This window comes from Oncorhynchus mykiss, chromosome 16 (assembly GCF_057628025.1).
Source record: "Oncorhynchus mykiss isolate SJ-2025 chromosome 16, ASM5762802v1, whole genome shotgun sequence".
NCBI lineage: Eukaryota > Metazoa > Chordata > Actinopteri > Salmoniformes > Salmonidae > Oncorhynchus > Oncorhynchus mykiss.
The window spans coordinates 56950030-56973951 of NC_143037.1; the positions used below are offsets into that span (position 1 = coordinate 56950030).

A 23922-nucleotide genomic window follows, 5' to 3' on the forward strand; every position below is an offset into this window, starting at 1 on the left:
AGGAAACAATCAGGTATATGTTGAGAGACTGGGCTGTTTAGGAATACGGAAAGAGAGATGGCGGAGAGCAGAGGCCGCCGGGGTCACATCCCTGTGGTTTGTTTTTGGTTTCCTGTGTTAACAGCCTTTTTTGACTGGCTTCCCTCGGCCTGGAGAGCCTTGCGTCCTCCCGCTGCGCCCCGATTGGCTGCTGAGGACCTAACTCGGGAGCCAGACCAATTCCTTATCCCCCAGAGTCAGCACAGAAACACCGCTCAGAGGCATAATATTTTGATTACCAGATAGAAGGGGAGCTTTTCTTCCCGTTTCTTTCTCTCTCTTTTTTTAAAGATATACAACTGGACTGTTTTTAATGAGGGACAGCGGCCGGCCATCGGGGGATGACATCATCACCCTCCACTCTCCTCTCCCCCTCTCTTCCCTCCTTCCCCTATTTCTGAGAAAGACCTCATTGTGCTACTGTCACATGGAAATGGTTCACAAACAGCTGTGAATTTGGGATGTGTAACCATAGCCTCAGGTCAGTAGGAAGACCCACAACCAGAAATGTCTCTCCTAACAAGAAATCCCATCAATGGTTTGTGAATGGATGCATTTAAAGCCAAATGTAACTTTTGTCCTATGATCTGTTATCCCCCTATCTTTGAAGTCTGTGAACACCTAAATGCTAGCAATTTACCCAATGTTCAGTATCTCTTCAAGTTTCTGATGGTGTTGCTAACATATGAATTATGCATTGGCCTGTACACACCCATACACACACATACCCACACACACCACCTTAGCTGTCCATCGAAGTCGATGATGACAGACACACCCCACCCTTACAAACACAGTTCCATCCAGATTTTCTCCCTCTCCCCTCACCTTGACGTCCTGCTCCAGGGTCCGGATGAGCTCCCCGTCTACCTGTCCCGTCTGGGCCACGCGGAGGCTGCGTCTCTCGGCCTTGCGGAGGCGGTACTGCAGGATGCGGCAGGTCTTGTTAGCCTGCTCAAACTGTTGCCTCAGCTCCTGCAGCTGGTACACATCCTCCTCCATGTACATATCCCTCATCTCCAACATCTCAGAGCGCAGCTCCTCCATCTCATCCTGGGGAAAGAGAATGGGGGAAGGATGGAGGAGAGGATGGGGGAAGGATGGAGGAGAGAGGATGGGGGAAGGATGGAGTAGAGAGGATGGGGAAGGATGGGGAAGGATGGAGGAGAGAGGATGGGGGAAGGATGGAGGAGAGAGGATGGGGGAAGGATGGAGTAGAGAGGATGGGGGAAGGATGGAGTAGAGAGGATGGGGGAAGGATGGAGTAGAGAGGATGGGGAAGGATGGAGTAGAGAGGATGGGGAAGGATGGAGTAGAGAGGATGGGGAAGGATGGAGTAGAGAGGATGGGGGAAGGATGGAGGAGAGAGGATGGGGGAAGGATGGAGGAGAGAGGATGGGGAAGGATGGAGGAGAGAGGATGGGGGAAGGATGGAGTAGAGAGGATGGGGAAGGATGGAGTAGAGAGGATGGGGAAGGATGGAGGAGAGAGGATGGGGGAAGGATGGAGTAGAGAGGATGGGGGAAGGATGGAGGAGAGAGGATGGGGGAAGGATGGAGGAGAGAGGATGGGGGAAGGATGGAGTAGAGAGGATGGGGAAGGATGGAGTAGAGAGGATGGGGAAGGATGGAGGAGAGAGGATGGGGGAAGGATGGAGGAGAGAGGATGGAGGAAGGATGGAGGAGAGAGGATGGAGGAAGGATGGAGGAGAGAGGATGGAGTAGAGAGGATGGGGAAGGATGGAGTAGAGAGGATGGGGGAAGGATGGAGTAGAGAGGATGGGGGAAGGATGGAGTAGAGAGGATGGGGAAGGATGGAGGAGAGAGGATGGGGGAAGGATGGAGGAGAGAGGATGGGGAAGGATGGAGGAGAGAGGATGGGGGAAGGATGGAGGAGAGAGGATGGGGGAAGGATGGAGGAGAGAGGATGGGGAAGGATGGAGGAGAGAGGATGGGGAAGGATGGAGGAGAGAGGATGGGGGAAGGATGGAGGAGAGAGGATGGGGGAAGGATGGAGGAGAGAGGATGGGGGAAGGATGGAGGAGAGAGGATGGGGGGTGGAGGAGAGAGGAGGGGGGAAGGATGGAAGAGAGAGGAAGGATGGAGGAGAGAGGATGGGGGAAGGATGGAGGAGAGAGGATGGGGAAGGATGGAGGAGAGAGGATGGGGGGTGGAGGAGAGAGGATGGGGGAAGGATGGAGGAGAGAGGATGGGGGGGTGGAGGAGAGAGAAGGGGGAAGGATGGAGGAGAGAGGATGGGGGGTGGAGGAGAGAGGAGGGGGGAAGGATGGAAGAGAGAGGAAGGATGGAGGAGAGAGGATGGGGGGGTGGAGGAGAGAGGAGGGGGGAAGGATGGAAGAGAGAGGAAGGATGGAGGAGAGAGGATGGGGGGGTGGAGGAGAGAGGAGGGGGGAAGGATGGAAGAGAGAGGATGGGGAAGGATGGAGAGAGGATGGGGGAAGGATGGAGGAGAGAGGATGGGGAAGGATGGAGGAGAGAGGAGGGGGGAAGGATGGAGGAGAGAGGATGGGGGAAGGATGGAGGAGAGAGGAGGGGGGAAGGATGGAGGAGAGAGGAGGGGGGAAGGATGGAGGAGAGAGGAGGGGGAAAGGATGGAGGAGAGAGTATGGGGGAAGGATGGAGGAGACAGTATGGGGGAAGGATGGAGGAGAGAGGAGGGGGGAAGGATGGAGTAGAGAGGAGGGGGAAAGGATGGAGGAGAGAGGAGGGGGAAAGGATGGAGGAGAGAGGAGGGGGGAAGGATGGAGGAGAGAGGAGGGGGAAAGGATGGAGTAGAGAAGAGGGGTAAGAATAGTTGGAAATGCTTACCTACCATATACAGGGTCTTGATGAGCCAATCATTATACTCATTCTAATCATTAATGTACAGTATATGTCAGCATCTGATCAGTCCTCAACACCATCATTGTCACTGTCTCCTTGGCAGGATGTGTATCTTCCTCTCAGAATTATTAACAATGTATATTAACAACCCCATCATAGCTGGTAGTCTACATAACCAGTCCAGGGGTAAACCCCTACAGAACACTGAGAGTAATACAGAACTGAACTTTTCCCAGCTGACAAATACCTGAATAATAACAATGTTATGATTTAAATGATTTATGATTTATTTCAAACACAAAAAGCCTTAGGGGCTTAACCTGGCATTACCTACTACTATTTACATAACACAGTGTGCAGTTTGAGAGGCATTACCCAAATCCCTCAACCCCCCTGACAACGGGATAGTAATAAGGCAGTTCAAATATTTATAAGGGTGGTGGTGGATGAAATGTGTAGTAGTAGTAGTAGTAAATAGAAGCATTTTATCACATGGCTAATGTGCGGAGGGCTGCCGTGCAGCACACGCTGATACAAGACAGGGGAATGTGGGTCAACCACTGCAGAGCTCGTCACTAGTGCAGCCCGGTACAAACAATGATGTGTGGAATGAGGACGGTAGGCACACTCGACTGCAGCATCTGCACGAGGCAGGCTAGCTCCAGAAAACAGCTGCTATAGTCCGACAGGTGTGTAGAGAACAGAAGCAGGGGATGAATGAATGCAGCGGTGGAGGTCTGGTACTACTATGGCTGCACACATGACCTGATTTTTACGCCGAATTAGACTGACTAATAAAAAAGGATGTGGCTCCCCATGGCTGTCTGTGGTAATCGGCAGGTAGCCTAGTGGTTAGAGCGTTGGACTAGTAACCGAAAGGTTAGAAGATCGAATCCCCAGACAGACAAGGTAAAAATCTGCCGTTCTGCCCCTGAACAAGGCAGTTAACCCACTGTTCCATCAGGGATGTCATTGAAAATAAGAACTTGTTCTTAACTGACTTGCCTAGTAAAATAAATATCAATCAGTCAGCTGGATTTGATGATTATGGTCAGCAATCAATCAAAAAATCTAGCATGATTGTGGAAGTGTGCATGACTGTCCTAGTGAACCTTTGGTGGACTTTTGATCTTAGATGGCCACCACATAGTAGCCTAGGGAGGCCTATGTATACCATAATAATCATCATTCTAATTCTAAAGAAAGAAAATGTGCTTAAGGTAACCTAGAAGATGATTGGATAACCCGTTGTCATGGCGCGCCTCTGCACACAGGCCTGTAGGATAATTCAATGAATTATTAAGCTCCTCCACTGAGGCAGTCTCCGTGAAGTGTGGCAATGATATTGGAAGATAAAATACAATTAGTCAAGCTGTCTTAACCATGTCACTGTAATCATCCCGTGCGTAACGGATGAGCCCCTGAAACCACCTCTGATGTGTTGGGAATTCACTAACCTGACCATCATCAGCTGAGAAAACATTGGGTTTATATTCTGAGATAAAACTGACCACCCTAAGCCGCTGTGCCTTCAAAGGGTGGTATTTTGTTGTTGTTTTTGGACAAGAGTGAGGATGAGTTAACAATCTTGCACTTTAGAAGTTGTTGGCTATGTGGCCCATTTGGGTTTGCCCTGATTTTTTAAACTTGAAGTTCAGAACAGTAATTATGCTTGAATATTTTATGCAAATGAATCTAGGTTTTTTTGGTGATCCAATGAAAACAGTAGTTCGGCTCCATCTCTTAAAGGGGCATTCAGCAGTTGAAACAACAACAAAGTGAACTCCCCGCCCCGTTTCAGTAAAAATTGAAGGCTGGGGCTGAACAAATTTAACCACTTTCAAATTCACAGACAAAGATATGGTTGCAAGTACTGACCATCCAAAATTATAGTTTTGACCATGCATAGTCCATGTTTTAAACATGTTTTGAGGCCATATAGTGTTTGTTTACAAACACTGGAGTAAAACAAGCTTATATTTTGGGTTGTCTGTGGGACTATAACAGTTGAACTAAGCTCATGGGGCATTTCTAAGTTATTTTCTTCAAGAATCAATGAGTACAATATCATTCATTTATACGTAGAAAATGCAGGTAGCAACTACAGATTGCCCCTTGAACAGAACAGTTCTTGGAGAGTAGGGTTTTGTTGTTGTTTTCTTTCACAAATGAGAGCAATCTGAGGGAGGCAATCTGGAAAACATATGCTTACTTTTAGGTAATCGTTCTCTGATCTCAGTTCCTCGATTTCTCTGACTAATTCTTCATGCATGCCATCCATGAACTCTTCCGTCAGGTCGGAGAAAGCTAGGGATGTGCTGGCAGGCACCCGGCTGTCGAACGAGGTGAGAGACCGTTCATCCCCAGGAGAAATGCTCCCCCCTACGGTCTCCACTCCCAGGGAGATTCGGTCCTTATCCACTGGGGTCTTGGCGTGATGGTCACCACGACTACCCCTATCCGGTGGCCCATGTCCGCAGTCACTGCTTGGTTTATCGCCATCAAGACCCCCGCCTCGGCTGTTGGATTCGGTGTCACTACTCAGAGCGTCCGTGGATAGTTTATTCTCCTCTGAGGCACAATCGGAGAGCTCGGAACTGCTATCCGTTGATGAACGTTTGCCCGCAGCGCAACCGGAGTCTTTGCTCTGGTCGTCGGAGGCGTTGCTCGCATCGGACACCTTCCTCCGACCACCTTTCATCGATTTACTGCTGCTCTTCTGGGCACTGGCTACCGATACCGTGGATTTTCCCGTCAGTTTTCCTTTCTCAGATTTCGTCTCTTTCCCGCTAACCGGACTACGCCTGGACACCCGGCTGCCTAAATGTATGGATCCTGGTTTAACGCTCAGTGTTGGTGTACCGATTCCTCCACGGATCTTGGTGAGGGACCATCCAGGCACATCCTTGGGTCTGGCGGGTGATGGAGCCCGATTATTTTTTTTCTTTGCGTTGACTTGAATGGGCTGCACTACGGGCTGTTGCTCGAACTGGTGCTGTTGTTGAGGCTTCGCCTGCCCGCTGTCGGCGCTCTCCGTCCCGCTTTCCATTTTGTGCCTGTGTCTCCTTTCCTTCGGCGAGACAAAGTGAGTTGGCGAATTAACATCCGCCTTTGTCTTTGTCATTCATTCCGCTTTGACAAATACAGAAAAACAGAAATGAAACCCCTATCAGAAAAGGCAGAAGAAGTCGAGCTTTTATCTCACAACTGCAAACAAATAAACTGCAGCAATCCCTATTAAACCGGATTTAACAGCGCATAGAGATGGAAACGGCAAATTAGGCTACAATAACATAACACGCTGTAGGCCTAATGATGTTTTATGGTTAATTCCGTTTAGGTTTTGGCACATCTTCTACTCATATTGCACTAACATATGCAACTATATCTCGCCGGAGTGGTTCGAAGTGGTAGAAACAGAGTGGAAGTGTGCTCGCGAGTTTTTTTCACCGCCCAGCTTTAGCGGTTCTGTCTGTGGCGAATCGCTGTCTGGAAATTCAGCATCACTTAGTGCTCTCTGCTGCCACCCAGACTTGTAGATCGTTTCAAGAAGCACAGGTAAAAAATACATAAATAGGCTGGCTATATGCTATTAAATTCAGACTTAAACAATATTTGGACAGTATAGGCCGGCTGGTGTAAAGCTTTGCAGGAAATGGATGACACAAATATAATTAATTCAGCCCAAATTTACTGGTAAACAATTAGGCAATGTTTCAAATGAAACCCCTGCCTTTCTTAGCTGGCCAAATCCATAAAATAACATATACAGTTCTGCTTATAGAACATGTTTACCAGGGGGTTTCTAGGATTTCAGGACATTGGGGTTTAGCCCAAAGCCAGAGGTGGAATTTCAACAGATAAATGCATCAGTCAGGTGCACTGTGTGATGAACATAGAGATATTAGATCTACTAAGAATTTTGTTAAACATGAATTCATGTCGGTGAACTATCCCTTTAAAATAGGGCTTGAAGAAAGTTTTGCAGGGGGTATGTTCCCCAAGTGCAGGGGGTTTGAAAATGTTCCTGCTATAACAATTAATTTCTCCAAGTTGCCCCACCTTCACAACAAATCTAAAGGTGGTTGAGGCTGATTAGTTGCAGATACTTATCATCTTACAATACATAGGCAAGATCTTTTGCGTTTATGAGCTATTGAGAGACCCCTTACCATCTCTGCCTAGCAGCTTTCACACAACTAAAATGACTAAATAATTGAGGTAACAGTCATTTCAATACAGCTTATTCTCGTTTTCATGACTTACAATCAATGGCATAGCCTACCTACATGAATGCCAACAAAGCCTCTTGTCATATATTTTCAAACACCCAAGTAGGCATATTAGATTTCAATAAGTAGTTACATCATCAAAATTGGGAAGAAGTGGAATAATAAAATACTGAAAGGAATAACAGTACTGTTCTTACTGACAAGCACACTAATTATCCTATAATATGGTAGCCCATCATAAGGAATAGGACTTGTTCCACTGACTTACATCAGCTAATGTGAAAGATGTGAAAGAAAGAAATGAAACAGAAAATCTCAAGAAGACAACATGCCATAGCCTAAATCTACCCAGGACTACACCCTAATCAAACTATGTATTTTTTTCCCACTCTCTCCACTAGGATAAAACGTATACTTTAGGGATTTAAGGTAGCATGACTGAACAAGCTTGTTATTGAACAAATAAGCTAATTAGCAGTCCGTGAGTAGACTAGTTTCAAAATGGGCCAGGACGTGGTTTATTTATCAAATGCTTCCCTCAAATTCATAATAGAAAAAAAAAAAAACATACACTACCGTTCAAAAGTTTGGGGTCACTTAGAAATGTCCTTGTTTTAGAAAGAAAAGCATATTTTTCATCCGTTAAAATAACATCAAATTGATCAGAAATGCAGTGTAGACATTGTTAATATTGTAAATGACTATTGTAGCTGGAAACGGCAGATTTGTTATGGAATATCTACATAGGCGTAGAGGCTCATTATCAGCAACCACCACTTCTGTGTTCCAATGGCACGTTGTGTTAGCTAATCCAAGTGTATCATTTTAAAAGGCTAATTGATCATTAGAAAACCGGTTTGCAATTATTTTAGCACAGTTGAAAACTGTTGTCTGATTAAATAAGCAATAAAACTGTCTTTCTTTAGACTCGTTGAGTATCTGGAGCATCAGCATTTGTGAGTTCAATTACAGGCTCAAAATGGCCAGAAATAAAGAACTTTCTTCTGAAACTCATCAGTCTATTCTTGTTCTGGGAAATTAAGGCTATACCATACGAGAAATTGACAAGAAACTGAAGATCTCGTACAATGCTGTGAACTACTCCCTTCACAGAACAGTGCAAACTGGCTCTAACCATAACAGAAAGAGGAGTGGGAAGCCCCGGTGCACACCTGAGCAAGAGGACAAGTACATTAGTGTCTAGTTTGAGAAACAGACGCCTCACAAGTCCTCAACTAGCAGCTTCATTAAATAGTACTCGTAAAACACTGGATGCTGGCCTTCAAGGCAGAGTTGTAAAGAAAAAGCCATATCTCAGACTGGCCAATAAAAAGAAAAGATTAAGATGGGAAAAAGAACACAGACACTGGACAGAGGAACTCTGCCTAGAAGGCCAGAATCCCAGAGACGCGTCTTCACTGTTGACGTTGAGACTAGTGTTTTGCGGGTACTATTTAATGAAGCTGCCAGTTGAGGACTTGTGAGGCGTCTCCTTCTCAAACTAGACACTCTAATGTACTTGTCTTCTTGCTCAGTTGTGCACACACACACACACACACACACACAGCACAGCACAGCACAAAGCTCCTGGTTGACCCCTTGCAGGGTTATTACCAGCCTCTCTAGGGTCTAATGCAGGCTGATAGTCACCCCAGCTCCTAAAAAACACATTAATAATAGATGAACATGCTGCAATGGCAATCTTCAAAGACCAATAATGGAATAATATCATAAAGTAAGTCATGAGTAGCTGTGAGCTTCCGCCAGGGATCATGTAACAATGTTACATAAAACCTATCAAAGCGGATTTGCACAGAGATAATACATGAAAGGCTGTCAGCCTTGCAAAACATCCTACTGGAAGAGCCACTATCTATCTGTCTATCTATCTATCTATCTATCTATCTATCTATCTATCTATCTATCTATCTATCTATCTATCTATCTATCTATCTATCTATCTATCTATCTATATATCTATCTATCTGTCTATCTGTCTGTCTATCTGTCTGTCTGTCTGTGTCTGTCTGTCCTTTGTTTACTGTTTGAAGATGGGCATTTCTGCAAGATATGCCATCTGCTAGGTTGGGCATAGTGCAAACAAGGCACTTTGTGGTGCCAGGGCTACCATGGCTGCATCCTTGGCAGAGCCAGGATATGGCATGGAATCACAGACGGCACCGGGGCCCAGCGTTTTATCGTTCTCAGAGCTGGAACAGGGAGGGAGAGAACCAACTAAACATGGAGATAGTCCTTAATGATCTTACACCTTTTTCTTTCCCTTCCAGTTTAGATATTTGAAGTCCATCCGCTCTGGATATACAGGAGACTATTACCCATATAGAAAAACTGCTGTCCAAGCATGTCTTTACCATAAAATAATTGGAATCCAGTCATCCTCAACATAAGTTTTGAGAACTTGGCTATTATCTATTAGCAGTGCTATTACATAAGTATGCCAGCATTCTCAGAGACAGATTTAAACCATCATTTAACTGCTGGTGGAATATAAAGTAACATTATTTTTTTACAGTATGAATAACAAGCATTTCCTCTGCTTTCATCCCAGAATAACTGTAATAATGATATCAATAGTAGGACCCCCTACTGCTCTGTTGTCCCTCCAGAGGCCTAGATGAACACTGTTTCTGTGGCCCTCTGGCGGTGCACTGCCACCAAGTCTCCATAGTGATGGTTTGGATGCCAACAATGATGATAACTGTATGCTCATCTTTCATCTGGCCTTGTTATTTTTTTCCTCTGCTTGTTGTGTGTTGACATGGTGAGTGACACAAAGGAATATAAATAGTAAAAAGATGTGACATAAATCACAGCAAATTATATTTACATTAATACAGTATGTGACCTTCGTATGCACGGGAAATCATACCTTCGATTTGAGCTGTCTTTTGGTCAAATGTGCAAATAATAATGTTCTCACAACATCTGGATTGCCTTCAATTAACTCTCAAAATTGTTACAGTTTTCACTCATTAACAATTTTAATCTAGGGAGACAGCATATCATGAAAACTGAATAGATTTCTGATCAAACTGATTGTGGAAAATCAAGAAAATGTATCACAGTTCTCTACCTCCATCTAGTGGGGATATGAGGAACAGCCAGTAAGGACATTGCAAGGGAAATCAGGGCGTCAGCAAGAAGGAGCAATACGTATGACTACCCCCTGAAACAATGAACACGACTACTCCTTGAAGTAAACAACATATCCTCACAGAAAAATAAGTCTGTGATAAGTAATTTGTGAGAAGCCTATTTGATTACAAAATATTTGACACAACAATTTCAATGTTTCCTACGCTCAAAGCTTTCTTGGTCAATCTAAATTCCAAAAGAATAAAATAGTTTAGGACCCATTGTTGTGATATGCCAAGAGATAAATATATATATTTTTTATTCTCTGAAGCACTTGAACTAAACTAGTCTGTGGCATTCTCCAGCCCTGGTTATCTGTGTAATTACCGTTCATAATGCTGAATGAATAACTCTTTCTCTGAAGCTGGCTCAACAACTTCTCTTGCGTTGCCGTGAACCATCAGAGCGATGCCGCTTCAACAATGGCCATAATTATCCACTCTCTCTGTACATTCTCCCTGTTTTCAGGGGGGTGTGAGTAGACAAACAGGTCTGTGTTTTATTGAAGAGCCCAGAACTGGGCAGTGCTTGAATGGAGAAAACAACTCCCTCACTCATCAAATCATCAGACTTATGCAACACAAGTTGGCCAAGATCCTGTCTAATCCACCCAACATCTCATCTGCTCTCAGCGAATGATCGAGGTTGATTGTTATGCTCTTTCTCCCTCCTCCTCTCGTGTCTCTCTCTTATCTGAAACACACACGCACACATACACACACACACACACACACACACACACACACACACACACACACACACACACACACACACACACACACACACACACACACACACACACACAGTGAGTGCATATTTGTGACAGGGTCACTGCAGGTCATGGCAGCGGCCAGTAGTCATTGCTTTATGATGATCTAAGCAGGTGGGTGTATACGATACGCAGAATAATACATGGCAACCAAACTTATCCCTCATTAATAATGCACTGCCTCCTGATTACTGCTATAGATCTACTCCCATCCCTCCCAGCTTTATCTTTGGTGCAGGACATGCTGGAAGTAGGTAGACTGGCAATGAAAAATACTCTCCCTGTCAGTTGCTGTATTTGATTGCCTAATGTGTCTACAATTGTCTGTACATGTGATATCATTCACTTTAGAATACAGTTTGACATATTTGTAGAGGAGGTGTCTCTACTACAGTCCCATGGTTTTCTCTCATCATCACCAGCATTATCAGTAAAGCATTATCAACTTCAATACAACCAACAATTACCATTCACCATTCACTGAGCCTTCATGCAGACATGGTTGTGCACCTGGCTTTGGCAGTGTCCATGAGAGCAGACAGAATGTGTTGGCTGTTGATGTTGTGTAGTAATGCCATGGGATTAGGAGATTTCAGATATAAATGATCAAAATGAAAAACAACAAGGTGGTGTGGTAAGAAAATCGACCGAGTATTTTCCATAATCATTAATGATTTCCTCTGTCCTCTGGAAATTGATTGTTGGGTCACATATCACTTTGATAGTAATTCGATATTTTGCCATACACCTTATCACTAATGTGGATAAAACACGTTTTTGTATCCGAATACTGAGTACAGTGTGTATGTAATGTTATTTACAGTAGTAGTACACTGTGTGTGTGTTCTTCTTCCAGCCTTTCAGCATGTGTTTGTGTGGATCAGGCGGTCCATTCACGGATGCCCGATTGGCTTGTCATGAGACCGCCCCTGTGGTCAAGCATTTCCGCTTCTGTGTCAATTCACACAGAGCGTTTGGTCACCCTGTCAAATTAAGTCAAGCGTCACCAGGTGTCCCAAATCTTCAGGTACAGTAATTATTTAACACTATATGTGACAGTTCTCTGAGTTTTGTGCATGGAATGGAATGTGAAGAAGTGCAAACTTGTGCTTAATCTTTGTTTTGATGCTAGCTAACAAGCTTTTCTCGACGAGCTCTCGGGACCAGCTAGCTAACTTTCTAGCTGAAGCAAGACATCACTTCCATAGTTTGTTTGGTTTATTTTATGTAGCAAGTAAATTCAGTGTTATAAAGGTTGGTGTCGCATTGATGTAATGTTAGCTCCCTAGCCAGCCAATAGATTTGATAACGTTAACACTTACTAGCTAGTTACTGTAACATAGCTAACTTAGCTAATGTCTCCCTCCTATTAATTCCCTACTATATCTAGTCCCATGTTTAGTTAGCTAGCAACCTAATCTAGCTTTGAGCAATAAAATGCATTTACTTTCACTGCCATCCCTGGCTACTACCGACATCGGAGACTTGTTCAGGGAATGCAATACATGGGCATAATTTAAGACACTATTATCCAGAGCGATTTACATTACAGGAGAAATTAGGGCCTTGCTCAAGGGTACATAGACAAAACCGTTGATTCGAAACAGCAACGTTTTTGTTACTGGCCGAACGTTCTTAACCGCTAGGCTACCTGTCGCACTAAAGGTGGGGATCAAATTGGATTTGTCACAGGCACCGAATACAACAGGTGTAGGACCTTACCGTGAAATACTTACAAGCACTTAACCAACAATGCAGGTCAAGAAAAAGTTAATACAATATTTACCAAATAAACTGAAGTTAAAAAGTAACACAACAACGAGCCAATAATATACAGGGGGTACCGAGATAAATGGTATGTCTGTCTGTGTCAATGCTGTCTGTATCTGTCAAGATGCGGAGAGCTATCTGCTCCATCAGCTAATGTTAGAAGATGTTCTGGCCGCTGTTAACCTCTGTCTGTGCTGGAAATGGGCCACTGTGACATTAGGCAGCTTCATGTTATTTGAAGTACCAGCATCTTGACAGAAATCAAGAAATGGTGAATTGTACAGATGTAGTGTGAATCCCATTTACATGATGCACAATTAGAGTAAAGATTCAACTTTGTTGACAGATAAATCCCCATGGGAATAGCCTGTGTAAGGTGACTTTCTGTAATTGCCCGCACCAATCAATTAGCAGCATCCATTTCAACCCACGCATCTCTCATACTTACACAATCCTCAGAGGCCCTAGGTGTGTCAGCACTCAACATGACAAATTAGGTTTATGCCTGGAGGTTAGTCATTACCATTGAGGACTATGGAAAAGTCTCTGACATGGTTGGTGCTTCAGGTATACAGTTTAAAGCACATCGCTCCTCTTGATGTTTTTGAGTTCCGGGGAGGATGCAGGAGAAGTTTTGGGGGCAGGATCCTCCTAGGTAGTAGTGTGTGTGACTGTTCTCCCAGGTTTCAGGTGACGCTGCATTGTGCTGACTCACTCTCTAGCTCGTACTAAGTGGGTGTGTATCTGCAGACACCTGCAGCAGTGTCTTGCCCTGCCATTGGTTGCCTCATTATCAGTGTCAAAAGGTTTTAAGGTTACATTCCTCAAGGCTTACCCTGAGGGACACCAGGCCGGAACGTAGCAACTTCCTCAATGTTTGTCTTTTATACATTGTCAATGTTGTCACAGGCGTGTGTTGGTGGTTTTCTTTTGTCAGTTAAAGTTCGATTCACAGAGTACCAGATAAAGCCCCACATTTCCTAGAATGTCCTACACCCGGAGCAATGTAAACCCATGGCCCTGTGCTTGACTATTAGTACCTACCTTTAATCAAATACATTTTTATTGGTCACATACACATGTTTATCAGATGTTATTGTGGGTGTAGTGAAATGCTTGTGTTTCTAGCTCCAACAGTGCAGTAATATCTAACAAGTAAGAGTACAACAATGGAAATAAGTCCCAGACTTTTGTGTGTTATCCTCAATGATTTTATTCATGTGCATGTATGACTTACGTTTTATGTGTGCTTGTTTTTTAAAATGGTCAAATTAATAAACTAAACTAAAAGTAATATCTAACAATTTCACAGCAATACACACAAATTGAAAGTAAAGGAAGGGAATTAAGAATATATAAATATTTGGACGAGTAATGTCGGAGCGGCGTAGACTAAAATACAGTAGAATGGAATACAGTAAATACATATGAGATGAGTAGTGCAAAATATGTAAACATTATTGAGGTGATTAGTGTGCCAATTATTAGTGGCCAGTGATTACAAGTCTATGTATATAGGTTAGCAGCCTCTTAAGGGGCTAGTGATGGCTGTTTAACAGTCTGATAGCCTTGTGATCGAAGCTGTTTTTCAGTCTCTCAGTCCCAGCTTTGATGCACCTTTACTGACCTCACCTTCTGGATGATAGCGGGGTGAACAGGCAGTGGCTCGGGTGGTTGTTGTCCTTGAGGATCTTTTTGGCCTTCCTGTGACATCGGGTGCTGCAGGTGTCCTGGAGGGCAGGTAGTGTGCCCCCGGTGATGTGTTGGACAGACCGCACCACCCTCTGAAGAGCCCTGTGGTTCGGGGGGTGCAGTTGCTGTACCAGGCAGTGATACAGCCTGACAGAATGCCCTCAATTGTGCATCTGTAAAAGTCTGAGGATTTTAGGTGCCAAGCCAAATTTCTTCAGCCTCCTGAGGTTGAAGAGGCACTGTTGCGCCTTCTTCACCACACTGTCTGTGTGGGTGGACCACTTCAGTTTGTCAGTGATGTGTGAGGAACTTGAAGCTTTTCACCTTCTCCACCGTGGCCCCGTTTGTGGATAGGTGGGTGTTCCCTCTGCTGTTTCCTGAAGTCCACGATCAGCTTTATTAACTCGGTGTGTTTTTTCTATCCTGTCTCAATATGATTTACTTTTCTACCAGTTGTCCTTTTCCAAGTTTGACTCATCGCTTACACTATAAGTCACTCCCATTCTCAATCATCACCATGTAGATTCATTTTTGTAGACACTCACGCTAACCTTTCCACCACTACAGCTGTCAATGGCATTTATTCAGAGATTTGCGGCGAAGGATTGAAAGCCAGGCCTTTCTCTTGATTTCAGTCATTATGCCTAGTCTAGCCTATTGATTGACTGCTTTCTTATTTTTGGTTTTCTGCTATGGGCCTTGTGATGGCTGTTTCAATTCCAATTTGAGGCTGTGATAGTAGAAGTCAACCATCATTCTAAAGAGAGTAGACCACTTTCTGCATTTTGAGTATATGTTTCAAAGGCATTGTTACTAACATGTTGGACAGGTGTAGGGTATGTAATGGGCGATTCATGCCAGCGGGTGCGGAAAGTATTTTTGGTATCTGATTCTTCTGGCAATTCTCACATAGAAACTTCATTGGAAGGAAGGATGTTTGACATGCTTTTTACAAAATGTTTTTAGAAAATCATGAAAAGTGGCCATTTTAGGCCCTTTTTAGCCTAAAATGACCTTATGATCCGTGAACCATACATGATACAGACATCTTGGTCATTATACTCCAAAATATGGAGCATGTCTATATGCTGAAATACACATTTGGACAAATGTATTCAAAATTAAAAATAGGAATATCTCAACTACTCTTTTAGATTTAGTACATTTTAATCCATTGTTTGGAACTAAATACTCTATAAGTGCATACAATTTCCAGAGTGGGCTCTACTAATTTTGAAGTTCTGATAAACGTTATGACACCACCAACACACTATAATGGTAAATGGATTCCAAGGCAGCTCCCTCTGCTGGTGATTTCCTGAAAGTGCAATCCTAAAGGAGGGCTGTGATTGGTCATTGAGCTACAACTTATAAGTACCAGAGTTCAATGTCTTAAAATAAGCTAAATTAAAAATGATCGTTTTGAGTTATTGATATTAAAGGCCCACCTCAGAGGAAGTTGCCACACCGATTTCGAGTAATTCCTGTCGTAGACCAGAAATTCTCATTTAGATTCCACCTCAAACGGACACAGGCTGCTAATACATACATATTCAGGGTGGAAACATTGTGGTGATTTCCAAGTGTAGCAGAGAAATAACAACAAATAGTGCATTGACTGACAAATGCCCGTGTAACTAGCTAGGATGCTAACCAAAGCCAGCTAATGAAAGTTATGTGAGCACCATTTCAGTTAAGACAGCCATACTGTACTAGCCTACCTGTTGAGATTTCAAGTTTTCATAACAATCGGAAATCTGTATTTTTGGGTGCCGATTTAAAAATAAATAAATATATATTATTATATTTTTTTTTACACCTTTTTATTTAATCTTTATTTAACTAGGCAAGTCAGTTAAGAACACATTCTTATTTTCAATGACGGCCTAGGAACGGTGGGTTAACTGCCTCGTTCAAGGGCAGAAAGACATATTTTCACATTGTCAGCTCGGGGGATCCAATCTTGCAACCTTACAGTTAACTAGTCCAACGCAATAACGACCTGCCTCTCTCTCGTTGCACTCCACAAGGAGTAGTAAGCCAAGGTAAGTTGCTAGCTAGCATTAAAACAATGCATTTTTTTTGTAATTTGTAATTTTTTTAATCGGTATCAGCTTTTTTGGTCCTCCAATAATCGGTATCGGCGTTGAAAAATCATAATCGGTCGACCTCTAATGCATACAGACATGATCAAATACCTATATTCATAGTTCTCTCTGTTATTTCAAATCAAAGTTTATTTGTCACGTGCGCCCAATACAAGTAGACCTTACAGTGAAATGCTTACTTACAGGCTGTAACCAATAGTGCGGAGAAAAAAGTGTGTGTGTGTGTGTGTGTGTAGGTAAGTAAAGAAATAAAACAACAGTAAAAATACATTTGAAAATAAGAGTAGCAAGGCTATATACAGACACTGGTTAGTCAGGCTTATTGAGGTAGTATGTACATGTAGGTATGGTTAAAGTGACTTTGCATATATGATGAACAGAGAGTAGCACTAGCGTAAAAAGAGGGGCTAGCGGATGGTGGGACACTATGCAGATGTTTGGGCCAATTGAGGTAGTATGTACATGAATGAATAGTTAAAGTGGCTGCATTTAAGATAAACGGAGAGAAACAGCAGCGTAAAATAGGGGTTGGGGGGTGGCACACAATGCAAATAGTCCGGGTAACCATTCAGTAGTCCTAGACTTGACACTCCGGTACCGCTTGCCATGCGGTAGTAGAGAGAACCGTCTGTGGCTGGGGTTTTTGACAATTTTTAGGGCCTTCCTCTGACACCGCCTGGTGTAGAGGTCCTGGATGGCAGGCAGCTTTGCCCCAGTGATGTACTGGGCCGTACGCACTACCCTCTGAAGTGCTTTGCGGCCGGAGGCCGAGTAATTGCCGTACCAGGCAGTGATGCAACCAGTCATGCTCTTGATGTTGCAGCTGTAGAACCCTTTGTGGATCTCAGGACCCATGCCAAATCTTTTTAGTTTCCTGAGGTGGAATAGGCTTTGTCGTGCCCTCTTCACGACTGTCTTGGTGTGTTTGGACCATTCTAATTTGAAGCTCTCAACCTGCTCCACTACAGCCCCGTCGATGAGAATGGGGACGTGCTCGGTGCTCTTTTTCCTGTAGTCCACAATCATCTCCTTGGTCTTGGTTACGTTGAGGGATAGGTTGTTATTCTGGCACCACCCGGCCAGGTCTCTGACCTCCCTATAGGCGGTCTCCTCATTGTCGGTTGTGTCGTCAGCAAACTTAATGATGGTGTTGGAGTCGTGCCTGGCCATGCAGTCGTGGGTGAACAGGGAGTACAGGAGGGGACTGAGCACGCACCCCTGGGGAGCTCCAGTGTTGAGGATCAGCGTGGCAGATGTGTTGCTACCTACCCTCACCACCTGGGGGCAGCCCGTCAGGAAGTCCAGGATCCAGTTGCAGAGGGAGGTGTTTAGTCCCAGGTTCCTTCGCTTAGTGATGAGCTTTGAGGGTACTATGGTGTTGAATGCTGAGCTGTAGTCAATGAACAGGATTCTCACATAGGTGTTCCTTTTGTCCAGGTGGGAAAGGGTAGTTCGGAGTACAATAGAGTGCATCATCTGTGGATCTGTTTGGGCGGTATGCAAATTGGAGTGGGTCTAGGGTTCCTGGGATAATGGTGTTGATGTGAGCCATTACCAGCTTTTCAAAGCACTTCATGGCTACAGACGAGAGTGCCACGGGTCTGTAGTCATTTAGGCAGGTTGCCTTTGTGTTCTTGGGCACAGGTACTATGGTGGTCTGCTTGAGGCATGTTGGTATTGCAGACTCAATCAGGGGAATGTCGAAAATGTCAGTGAAGACACCTGCCAGTTGGTCAGCACATGCCCGGAGCACACGTCCTGGTAATCCATCTGGCCCCGCAGCCTTGTGAATGTTGACCGGTTTAAAGGTCTTACTCACGTCGGCTACGGAGAGTGTGATCACACAGTCATCCGGAACAGCTGATACTCTCCTGCATGCCTCAGTGTTGCTTCCCTCGAAGCGAGCATAGAAGTGATTTAGCTCGTCTGATAGGCTTGTGTCACTGGGCAGCTCGCGGCTGTGCTTCCCTTTGTAGTCTGTAATAGCTTGCAAGCCCTGCCACATCTGACGAGCGTCGGAGCCGGTGTAGTATGATTCAATCTGTATTGACGCTTTGCCTGTTTGATGGTTCGTCGCAGGGCATAGCGGGATTTCTTGTAAGCTTCCGGGTTAGAGTCCCGCACCTTGAAAGCGGCAGCTCTACCCTTTAGCTCAGTGCGAATGTTGCCTGTAATCCATGGCTTCTGGTTGGGGTATGTACGCACAGTCACTGTGGGGACGACATCCTCAATGCACTTATTGATAAAGCCAGTGACTGATGTGGTGTATTCCTCAATGTCATCGGAAGAATCCCGGAACATGTTCCAGTCTGTGATAGCTAAACAGTCCTGTAGTTTAGCATCTGCTTCTGGTGCTTCCTGGTTAATTTTTTGCTTGTAAGCAGGAATCAGGAGGATAGAGTTGTGGTCGAGTTTACCAAATGGAGGGCGAGGGAGAGCTCTGTACCCATCTCTGTGTGTGGAGTACAGGTGATCTAAAAAATAATAATTCTCCCTCTGGTTGCACATTTAACATGTTGATAGAGATTTAGTTGAACTGATTTACGTTTCCCTGCATTAAAGTCTCCGGCCACTAGGAGCGTAGCCTCTGGGTGAGTGGTTTCCTGTTTGCTTATTTCCTTATACAGCTGGCTGAGTGAGGTCTTAGTGCCGGCATCTGTCTGTGGTGGTAAATAAACAGCCACGAAAGGTATAGCTGACAACTCTCTAGGCAAGTAGTGTGGCCTGCAATTTATCATAATATACTCTACTTCAGGCGAGCAAAATCTAGAGACTTCCTTAGATTTCATGCACCAGCTGTTGTTTACAAATATGCACAGACCCCCCCCCCCCTCCCTGCTCTTACCGGAGTGTTCTGTTCTGTCCTGCCGGTGCAGCGTGTATCCCACTAGCTGAATATCCATGTCGTCATTCAGCCACGATTCCCTGAAGCATAGGATATTACAGTTTTTGATGTCCCGTTGGTAGGATATTTGTGATCGTACCTCGTCTAGTTTATTGTCCAATGATTGCACGCTGGCGAGTAATATTGACGGTAACGGCAGCTTTCCTAGTTGTCTTCTGCGGGTCCGGATGAGGTATCCGGCTCTTCTTCCTCTGCGTCGCTTCCTTTTGCGAATAATTGGGCTGTCTGTCCTGTGGGGTGTTTGGAGAATATCGTGTGAGTCCTACTTGCTGCTGTTGTTGTTGAAAAAATCTTTGTCTAACCCGAGGTGAGTGATCGCTGTCCTGATATCTAGAAGCTCTTTGTCTAATCCGAGGTGAGTGATTGCTGTCCTGCTATCCAGAAGCTCTTTTCTGCTGTAAGATACAGTTGCAGAAACATTATGTACAAAATAATTTACAAATATTGCGGGGAAAAAACACAATAGCACAATTGGTTAGGAGACCGTAAAACGGAGGCCATCTCCTCTGGCGCCATTATGTCCATGGTAGCTTCATGTTGCTAATGTTTAGTATACTCAGTGTGTTTAGTATACTCAGTGCATTATCTAAATTGCAGCCAAGAATTCGTTGTAGAAATAGGTAGAATATAAGCTCCGGTAATATGGATGGCCTAACTATTGAACGGTTTGGAGTGTGCGCTGAAGTAATGGAAGGGTTCGATACTGCTACCAAAAGAGTCACCAAGCCTGAAAACTTTGCCGTGGTATAGTTTCGGTATCCATGGCCGAGCAGCCATACACAAAGGCCTTTCCTGTTTAAGCATGGCAATGCCCCCGTGCGCAAAGCGAGGTCCAAATAGGAATGGTTTTTGAGATTGGTGTGGAAGAACTTGACTGGCCTGCAAAGAGCCCTGACTTCAACTCCATCAAACACCTTTTGGATGAATTGGAAAGATTCTGTGAGCCAGGCCTAATCGCCCAACATCAGTGCCCAACCTTTGACTATTGGATGTTCTTATAGGCACTTTAGTATTGCCACTGTAACATTATAGCTTCCGTCCCCCTCCTCGCTCCTACCTGGGCTCGTCAATGTGTTCCTGGTTCAACAGCCAACCTCGAAGCAGCGTTACCCATGCAGAGCAAGGGGAACAACCACTCCAAGTCTCAGAGGGAGTGACGTTTGAAACGCTATTAGCGCGCACCCCGCTAACTAGCTAGCCATTTCACATCGGTTACACCAGCCTAATCTCGGGAGTTGATAGGCTTGAAGTCATAAACAGCTGCTGGCAAACGCACAAAAGTGTTGTTTGAATGAATGCTTACGAGCCTGTTGGTGCCTACCATCGCTCAGTCAGACTGCTCTGTCAAATCATAGACTTAGTTATAACATGATAACACACAGAAATATGAGCCTTAGGTCATTAATATGGCCGAATCAGGAAACTATCATCTCGAAAACAAGACGTTTATTCTTTCAGTGAAATACGGAACCGTTCCGTATTTTATCTAACGGGTGGCATCCATAAGTCTAAATATACCTGTTACATTGCACAACCTTCAATGTTATGTCATAAAATTCTGGCAAATTAGGTGGCCCAAACTGTTGCATATACACTGACTCTGCGTGCAATGAACGCAAGAGAAGTGACACAATTTCACCTGGTTAATATCGCCTGCTAACCTGGATTTCTTTTAACTAAATATGCAGGTTTAAAAATATATACTTCTGTGTATTGATTTTAAGAAAGGCATTGATGTTTATGGTTAGGCACACATTGGCGCAACGATACGCACCGCATCGATTATATGCAACGCAGGACACGCTAGATAAACTAGTAATATCATCAACCATGTGTAGTTAACTAATTGATTGTTTTTTATAAGAAGTCTGAGTATGCAGGCCATGGAAGAAGTGGGACATTTTCGTCTTCCTTTGCTTCCATGGGGCCGTGCATTATCATGCTGAAACATGAGGTGATGGCAGCGGATGCATGGCAATGGGCCTTAAGATCTCGTCATGGTATCTCTGTGCATTCAAATTGCCATCAATAAAATGCAATTGTGTTCATTGTCCGTAGCTTATGCCAGCTAATACAATAACCCACCGCCAAAAATGGAGCACTCTGTTCACAACATTTACATCAGCAAACTGCTCGCCCACACGACGCTATACACTCTGTCTGCCATCTGCCTGGTACAGTTAAACCGGGATTAATCCGTAAAGAGCACACTTCTCCACTGCATTTGCCCACTCAAGTCGGTTACGACCCCGAACTCCAGTCAGGTCAAGACCCTGGTGAGGACGACGAACATGCAGATGAGCCTCCCTGAGATGGTTTCTGACAGTTTGTGCAGAAATTTGCGCATGGTTACATGGTCTGCGCTTTTGAGGCCGGTTGGAAGTACTGCCAAATTCTCTAAAATTACATTGGAAGCGGCTTATGCTAGAGAAATTATGATTGAATTCACTGCAACAACTCTGGTCGGCATTCCTGCAGTCAGCATGCCAATTGTACAGTCCCTCAACTTGAGATATCGATATCTGGGGCATTGTGTTGTGACACTGCACATTTTTGAGTGGCCTTTTATTGTCCCCCAGCACAAGGTGCACCTGTGTAATGATCATGCTGTTTAATCAGCTTCTTGATATGCACTTCTGTCAGGTGGATGGATTATCAATGGAGAAATGCTCACGCTAGCTTTACACACTCACACACGCGCGCACACACTCTCCAGGCTTTGTGTTCTCTCTTAATGGGGCTCCTGGGTGTGTTGGTCCCATTTGTTATTTTGCTCTCAGCTAACCCCTAAGAAGCCACTCTGCTTGCCAAACGGGATTCTATTCAATTTTCTCAGGTCGTTGCTGTAGCTACCATTCCTCAAAGTCCATGTCCTCACAGGCACACGGAGGTATGTGTGTGTGTGTGCCAAATTTCACTGTGTGTTTGTGTGTGTCTGTGCCTCTCGCATGATGACAGCTCTCCATGGCTGAGGCTCTCTTCCCTTTCTCTCTCTCTCGTCTCTGACTTCCGCTGGTTTTGGATGTTGTTTACCAACCACACAGGACCGTACTAGGAGCAGCATAGAGAATTTGAATGGCATAATGGGTTGGCAACAGCTCTATCTCCATTATTACTGTCTACAGCTGTAGCCTCAGACAATCTGTCTGATGGGTTGCTAGTCTCTCATTAGCCTGTCAAGTGTTCTTCCAACATCCTTTAAGGAGTCAGTTATCTGAATCTGTCAGTTAGGTTGTGTTGCTCTTGTTGGTTTAAGTGACAATTTTGCTCATGGCAGTCAAGGCTTCGGATGTGTGTATTGTAGTTGCACCTGTCGTGTCCGAAGGAAAGCAATCGGTTGGACCTTAGACTGTGTTGATCAAATGACAGTTTGGACCTTATATTTGTGTCCCATTTAGGTAAATGATGGTTAGGCCTATTTGTTCTCATGACTGTTAATAAGAGATTTGGGCTGCCAACTGTATGAAATGTTCAATCAGTAAGATGGCCAAACAAATGTAGAGTAACAACAGTTGAGTTGTGTGTAAGTTACCTTAAGAAACTCCTACCTTAAGAAAGCTCCTCCCCTGTTGACCCAGTCTCTAGCCACCAGACCGACTGTAGCGTTATCCTCTGGGTCATACTGTGCTCTTTTTCATCGCACTAAATAGACTTATGAGTGAGCGAGTAGTTAGTGTGTGATAACGTATCGTTTACCTATGATGCATATGGCATGATATGGTGCCATGTCTCTAACACTTACGTAATCCTTAATGAGAGGTCGATGGAGTGAGTGTGACATGACCTGAGAGATGGTAACAGCCAATCAGATGGCTCACACGGGGAACGGGGGGAGAGCAAGGTCTCATATGTTCAGATATGAGTAGGTCTCTACTGTTGTCTGTTACTGATGCCTCTGTCTGCTGATGGACTTAGAGTTACGCCAACAGCCTAGGGAACTTTCAAAGGCCAAGGATGGGGTCAGCAGTGGGAGGTCATAGTTGCTCCTCAAGCATTTTATCTAATTATTGGTCAATGTCTGCTTTCTTAAGCCATAGGCCTACTTCAACTCTCCTCACCCCTTAGTTCTAGCATAGATAGGCAAAACCATAATCATCGATTCATTTGACACATGATGAATGCATTAAAGTGTCATAAAAGTTGCCTAAACACTTTCTTGTGTGAGGTGACTAGTGTTGAAGAAACGTCTACTTTTTCGATCCTAGAATATGAAAAACGGTTTGGTACTTTCAAATGTCAAATGTCTGCCGTCGTCTACTGATTGAGTGTACCGTTCCTGCTCCCCTTAGTCATTGCCAGCTCTAGCCTGTCCTGAGGAACCACTGCACTCACTGGGAGTATGGGCTGTATGCTACACAGAAGTTAACACACTTAAATAATGCACGTACAATATTTTATAACTGTCCAT

At 44.4% G+C, this 23922-nt stretch overlaps 2 protein-coding genes across 24 annotated transcripts in view; one reads left to right on the plus strand and one right to left on the minus strand.

The window, feature by feature from the left end:
- Nucleotides 1-8122, minus strand: part of LOC110491105 (microtubule cross-linking factor 2) — a 78370-nt gene extending 70248 nt beyond the window's left edge. For all 9 annotated transcript variants that reach the window (XM_090203465.1, XM_090203463.1, XM_090203464.1 and 6 more), the window contains exons 1-2: nucleotides 5095-8122; nucleotides 868-1092 (exon numbers count right to left, since the gene is read on the minus strand). In XM_090203465.1, the coding sequence (XP_090059591.1) occupies nucleotides 868-1092; nucleotides 5095-6006 (1137 nt within the window). In that variant the 5' untranslated portion in view covers nucleotides 6007-8122. The remainder of the gene's footprint in view (nucleotides 1-867; nucleotides 1093-5094) is intronic.
- A 3826-nt stretch (nucleotides 8123-11948) lies between these two features.
- Nucleotides 11949-23922, plus strand: part of LOC110492309 (oxysterol-binding protein-related protein 2) — a 37044-nt gene continuing 25070 nt past the window's right edge. For 11 of the 15 annotated variants that reach the window (XR_016487394.1, XR_016487391.1, XR_016487392.1 and 8 more), the window contains exon 1: nucleotides 11949-12066. The gene's annotated coding sequence lies outside the window, so the exon portion shown is untranslated. The remainder of the gene's footprint in view (nucleotides 12067-23922) is intronic. The other 4 variants (XR_016487395.1, XM_090203472.1, XM_090203479.1 and 1 more) reach the window with 3 other exon arrangements.